This window comes from Ambystoma mexicanum, chromosome 11 (assembly GCF_040938575.1).
Source record: "Ambystoma mexicanum isolate Mex_15411 chromosome 11, UKY_AmexF1_1, whole genome shotgun sequence".
In the NCBI taxonomy this organism is placed as follows: domain Eukaryota; kingdom Metazoa; phylum Chordata; class Amphibia; order Caudata; family Ambystomatidae; genus Ambystoma; species Ambystoma mexicanum.
The window spans coordinates 111,098,422-111,105,146 of NC_090934.1; the positions used below are offsets into that span (position 1 = coordinate 111,098,422).

The following is a 6,725-nucleotide window of genomic DNA, read 5'->3' on the forward strand; positions in this document are numbered from 1 at the left end:
CACCTCGGCAATTGGATGGCTTGAGTGAAAGTATTATCTTTTCGGTTTCAAGTATGGTTACTTTCGAGAAGTTAAATTTATGGTCTAGTTTAGTGCTAGTTGGTAGTTTGCCTCTTAGGTTAGTAGAGGGTGGAATATTCTGTTTCTTTATCTCAATTTTTGTTTGGAGTGTGGCAATTTTGTCATTTAGTGCTTTTTGGATGTTCGAGCACCATATTTTATTTTTATCACAGTTATCCTGGACAGGAATAGGGTTTTCTAGTTCCTTTAGTATAAGGAATAGTTCCTTTGTACCAGATTTGGCCTGCAGTATTCTGTTGTTGAAGTTCTCTCTTTTTGCTTTCTTTATTTCATTTTTGTAAATCTTGGAGGCATTGATGAGTGTAATTTTATTTGTCTCTGTTGGGGCTAGTCGCCAAGCAGATTCACATTTACGTTTTTCAAGTCTTAGAGATTTGAGGTGAGGAGTAAACCAGGTGTTTAGGTGGGCTCTGGGCTTACTCTTTCTCAGTTTCAGTGGGGCAATAGTATCTAGAGCTGTAGCCATAGAAGAGTTGAATTCATTTACTAGTGATGAGGTGTCCGATGAGGCAGGTAGAGAGTTTAGTCTGGGGAGGATGAGTGGTAGCAGTTTTTCTGTAGTTATAAGTTTTTTGTTTCTGGTTGGCAGGGGGGGAGCCAGAGCAATTTCAATAGGTATAGTCAAGTTAACATTTAGGAGGAAGGTTATCAGTGCATGATCTGTCCAAATTTGTGGTTTGATGTCGACAATCGTAGTATTGCAGTTATGGTCAGCAACCCAGTCAAGTATACGGCCTTTTTCGTGTGTGGGTTGTAGGATTTTTTGGGAGAAGCCTAGTTCTGAGATGATATTAGTGACATTAGTTGCTTGCAGGTCTTTAGGGTCGTTGTAGCCTAGGTTTAGGTCTCCCAGAAGGATGACTTGGGATGAAGTTTTTAGGTTGTTTGAGAGGATCGTGGAGATGTCCTCCTCGAACGTGCCAATAGGGCCAGGTGGTCTATAGATAAGGTGGATATTAATAGAATGAGAGGGAGATGCGAGGAGTTTAGCAGTTAATGATTCGCAGGAGTTAGTCGTTGAACTTGATTCAATTTTTAGGGTGAGATTATTTTTAGCAATAATAGCTAGGCCACCTCCTCGAGAGTTGACTCTATCTTCTCTAAGTATGGTGTAATTATGTGGTAGGGCAAGCATTATGGCAGGTCCTGCAGCTTGGTGCAACCAAGTTTCTGTTATGGCGAGGATGTCATAGTCTCCTATTTGAATGAGATCAGCAATTTCGGTCGCGTGTGCTATTAGTGACCTGGCATTAATAAGGGCGCACTTCAGTTGGAGGTTCGGTTTTGCTATGGCCTGGGTGGCATTACTTTTCTTTTTAGGTAGGCTATTATTAGCATTGGTCTGCTTATTTGGGCGGTTATTGCGATGGGGGTCAGTTTCTATAGGAGGAGTGTTTAGGATGTTGGTGTTACTTCTGTTGCAAGAGGTGTTGAGTCTGGCTAGTGGTTCGTAAATTTTAGGTAATCTTGAGCGTAGTTTTGTGTTTCTACTTGCAGTGTCACAGGGGAGGTATGTTAGCAATTGGTGGGTAATAAGTGAATGTGAAGGTTGATGGCTGGGCTCTAGGGGGGGAGTTAAGAGTCCTTCATCCATGGGCGGTATGCCCTGTGGTGTAGGCCTCGGTTGCTGGTTTATTTTTGGCATTGTAGTCCAAAAGGCTGACAGGTAAATAAGAGTTAGTATCATTCTAACTAGGCGCGAACAGTTGGTTTGTGGGAGTCAGGTACCTCTAGGTTAGACAGCGCAATCCTATGTAGGCTAAGTGCAAACAGAGACAGGCTAAATGCAGTTATAGACAGGCTAAATGCAATCAGGGACAGGCTAAATGCAGTTATAGACAGGCTAAATGCAATCAGGGACAGGCTAAATGCAGTTATAGACAGGCTAAATGCAATCAGGGACAGGCTAAATGCAGTTATAGACAGGCTAAATGCAATCAGGGACAGGCTAAATGCAGTTATAGACAGGCTAAATGCAATCAGGGACAGGCTAAATGCAGTTATAGACAGGCTAAATGCAATCAGGGACAGGCTAAATGCAGTTATAGACAGGCTAAATGCAATCAGGGACAGGCTAAATGCAGTTATAGACAGGCTAAATGCAATCAGGGACAGGCTAAATGCAGTTATAGACAGGCTAAATGCAGTTATAGACGGGCTAAATGCAAGTCTGGGTGCAGGGTGCCTCTGGGCTAGTCAGAGCGATCAGATGTAGGCCATATACGATTATAGATCGACAAGAGCAGTCAAAGGATAGGCTAAGTGCAAAACTTGCACTACGCATGGCTCTGTAGAGGCATGGTTGTGGTATTCAGGCTGTGTGGGCATATGCAGAAGGGCTTTGGTCGCACATTAATGCATGTGGGCAGGATCAGACTGCTGAGGTTGTCAATAGGAGTAAAAGTACCTTTGTGGAGAGAGCCAGGGGGTCTGGCAGACGGCAGCCACGGCACCAAACAGGCACAAAACAGGTGCTGGCCTTGCCTCTCATGGGCCTTGGAATGAGGGGGCCGGCTTCGCCTGCCGGCGGCCAATGGGCCAAGAGGTAGGCCCGGCAGCCAATCAGCTGGCTGCTGGAGGCCTGGATTAGTCGGCTGTGGATGCTGCTTTTAGGGGGCGGCCATCTTGGAGAGGGGGAGAGCCTCGTGGGCTGCAATGGCGGCAATTGGGCTAATAGTACCCTTCTGGTGTGGGGCAGTGTGGGCAAAGCCTCCACGATCGAGATTGTCACCAGTATAAATTAATGCTGGAGCGCGGGCGAAATGCGCATTTTGCAGGCGATTTTCGGCGTCGATCGAGCGCTTACCAGAAATGCTGCGCTTGGGCCTGGGGACAGCTGATGCCCTCGTTGGTCCTCTGCTCCTGCAGGGACATGGTCCGGAGCTCCTGCTCCTCTGGTGGGTGGTGGGAACTGCTATGCTGGCATAAAACGGTGCTGGAGTTGTCCTCTCATGAGCCCCGGAGTGAGGGGGCCGGCTTCGCCTGCCGGCGGCCAATGGGCCAAGAGGTAGGCCCGGCAGCCAATCAGCTGGCTGCTGGAGGCCTGGATTAGTCGGCTGTGGATGCTGCTTTTAGGGGGCGGCCATCTTGGAGAGGGGGAGAGCCTCGTGGGCTGCAATGGCGGCAATTGGGCTAATAGTACCCTTCTGGTGTGGGGCAGTGTGGGCAAAGCCTCCACGATCGAGATTGTCACCAGTATAAATTAATGCTGGAGCGCGGGCGAAATGCGCATTTTGCAGGCGATTTTCGGCGTCGATCGAGCGCTTACCAGAAATGCTGCGCTTGGGCCTGGGGACAGCTGATGCCCTCGTTGGTCCTCTGCTCCTGCAGGGACATGGTCCGGAGCTCCTGCTCCTCTGGTGGGTGGTGGGAACGGCTATGCCTTGAATAGCTTTGGGCTTAATGAAGATGGCGATGGTGCCAGCTGGAATGTTCTCATCTAAATGAAGATCACGTGAGTGCCATGTCTTTGCTTTGTGTTATCCAGAAATCTCTGCAATTTTCAGTAAAACTGTAAGCGTAGCTTGTCGGTATTTGCGGTGGTACGACCCCATGCATATCCACGCTGCCACCGTTCTTTCCGGACCGGCTGATTCAGAGTCCTGCAGGTGGAAAATGTCACTCCCGCCAGGTCTGACCTGGCGGGATTAACGCCACCCGCCTGCAGGCGCAAATGGAAACACCGTCTCCGTCTGGCCAGGATTGAGCACAGGGATTGATGTCCTCTCCGGCATGATGAAGCAAAGGAATTGATGTGATCTCCAGCATGATTAGGCACAGGGATTGATATCCTCTCCAGCATGATTGAGCACAGGGATTGATATCCTCTCCAGCATGATTGAGCACATGGATTGATGTCCTCTCCAGCATGAGTAAGCACAGGGATTGATGTCATCTCCAGCATGATTAGGCACAGGGATTGATATCCTCTCCAGCATGATTGAGCACAGGGATTGATATCCTCTCCAGCATTATTGAGCACAGGGATTGATATCCTCTCCAGCATGATTCAGCACAGGGATAGATGTCCTCTCTATGCGAGACACAGAATAACTCACATTCACTAAGGAGCTGGAAAATGAGCTTGTGTACACATTGAATAGTGTGGATGTCAGGATCCAGCCACGGAGCACCACTTTTCCAATATCAAATTAATGTTTCTTCTTCCTCTGTCCCACAACTACTCTAGGTGCACAACTCGTTGTCTCCTTTCAGATCTCCTATCACTTCATTGCAGATGATACCCACATCTTCTTCCACTTCCCTACGCTGACTCCGGAGCTGTCTGCCGGTCTATATGATTGCCTCTCTGCTATCCGACACTTGATGATCTCTGGTGCCGACCTCCTCCAAGATGGAAGTGATACACCTTCCTGCCGCTACTCTCCCATTCTCCTTCCCTCAACCATCTTGTTTCCACCTGATTTTCTTTCCCCCATGCCCAAGGCTTGTAGCTTGGGAGTCCAATTTGACCTCAGTCTTCATCACCTTGTTACCCATTACCTGACTGCAGCCGGAAACAACCTTCTCTTTTGTATTTACATTTTCATTAGAGTGTTTATAATGCAACAATACAAACAAACAGGCCAGAAAAACAGCATACACTCTCTCTCACCCATAAGAATTTGGTACCAAACTGTATGAAAGACACCTTTTTTGTGCAATTAGTCATCATGCCTTTCTGTGGGCTCGGTTTTTTTGTACTATTGAAGATGAACGGGTGGATGTACTTTCCCTAACTCCCACACCCTCACCGCCGTCATACTGCAACCTCAGAAGAAGGGCCCTAAATTGGACCCCATGTGTTATGCCTGTACCGCATTGAATGCATAAAAGAAGATATGCAATCAAACAAATGTATTGAATGTGTCCTCGCAATGAGAGAGTCGAAGGATATTGTGTGGAAGAATGTCAGCACGCACCATTGGAAATCATGTAGTGCTGAGAGAAATCTGACTAGAGCTGAGTGTTGTCATGAAGAAGATACACAAGGATATACTGAAACAATATGAAAATACTCAAGAGTGATGATGTAACTGAAGTGACAAGTGAAACATGTACAACTTAATAAAGTAATCATGTATGCAAAAAGAAGATAAAGTAACTTGCTGATCAATGGGGGTCATTACGACCCAGGCGTTAACCATGGCGCCATTAGCACAATGGTTGACGCCGGTATTTTACCGATTGCGCCATGGTGGATGGCGTAATTACCGCCCCATTCCAAGGTTGGTGGGGCGGTTATTCCCCATTCACCATTGGCCCTTCCCCATTCCCATTTTTGCCCCCATAGGGCTCAATGGGAATGGGGAAGGCGGTAATTACGGTACCGCAAATTGCGGTACCGTAATTACCTCGAAAGTCCCTTTGCGGGTTCCTTCCTTAATGGCTGGTAAAACCAGCCATTAAGGTGGGGACCCGCAAAGTGACCTCGTAATTCGGCGGTAAGGGGTTAAACGCGCCACCACCTTTTACGGCGCCATTAACCCCTTACCGCCTGGGTCGTAATGAGGCCCAATAAGTGTAAACACACTGTAAAACAAGATAGGTAAGACATATAGAAGTTTGGTAGAGAGGAAAATATATTGTGGCAAGGGCGGCCATAATAGGAAAATGGACGTCGGCTTGTGTAAAGATTCAATCCAGCTACCTCAGAAACAGACCAGGGGCGGAAAACTCAGGAGATGTTGGAAAATGAGCTTTGTGTGTAGAACACAGAGGAGTCTATGTTGGTCTGGGATCATGGATGCTATTTGAGGAATAGCTGCAAAGCACAAAAGCACAAAGCGAGGCAGATGGATAAGCCATGGATGTTAGACATATTTTTCTTAGATTAAAAAAAAGAAGAAAACATTTGCAAGAGCCACGTTTTTGACAATTAACAATAGATATGGCTCCTACAAGATTAAAAAAAAAAAGAAGAGAACATTTGCAAGAGCCAAGTTTTGACAATTAACAATGGATAAGGCTCCTACAAGATGGAGCGAGAAAGTCTCTAGAAGCTGAGAGGGTCAATGACACCTAGCATGATTGAATCAAATAGCAGTATATAAGAGGTTAAAATTGACACATTTGCAGTCTTCTCACTCGCAAGTGATTCAGAAGTCAAAAATATGTGCTATTCATTAAGCTGTGAATAAAGATTGTGATATGCTTACACTTCCTTGAATGTCCCAGAGCAGAGAGAGGACTACACGGTCAATTCCAGATGGGAAATGTTGGCTCGTGGCCGGACTGATGAGAGATGATGGACTAATTGGGAAAGTGGGGAGTAATCTGACATGACTCAAGCACCTGGGTTTCGTTTTGCTTACATACTGCTATCCGAGCCAAAAGTCCAAGGTTGGGTGGGAATGCCTACCAATCAGTGGGTCTATGGGGTAACCTGCTAAACCATGTTGCATCGACCAATCCGCTGTCATTTTGTCTGCTATAATCAGTATTATATGTATTTAGAGGTAGTTTGAGGTGTGCGTTATAGATAAGAGACAACCAATCAAGTACTAACCCCTATGTATTCTATAGGTATATATGTTCCCCTAACCAATCCCTCCCGCTAATATGTTTTACAGTTGCCACGTAGGATGACATCATAGATGACGCATATTGGGGTATAAGACCTCTGTGTCATCGAGTTTGTGTGT

At 46.4% G+C, this 6,725-nt stretch overlaps 1 protein-coding gene across 1 annotated transcript in view; it reads right to left on the reverse strand.

Moving 5' to 3' along the window:
* LOC138504937 (uncharacterized) overlaps positions 1–3,417 on the reverse strand; it is a 169,728-nt gene extending 166,311 nt beyond the window's left edge. The window contains exon 1 of the mRNA XM_069625329.1: positions 3,350–3,417. Within this exon, the coding sequence (XP_069481430.1) occupies positions 3,350–3,417 (68 nt within the window). The remainder of the gene's footprint in view (positions 1–3,349) is intronic.
* Between the last annotated feature and the right edge of the window lie 3,308 nt (positions 3,418–6,725).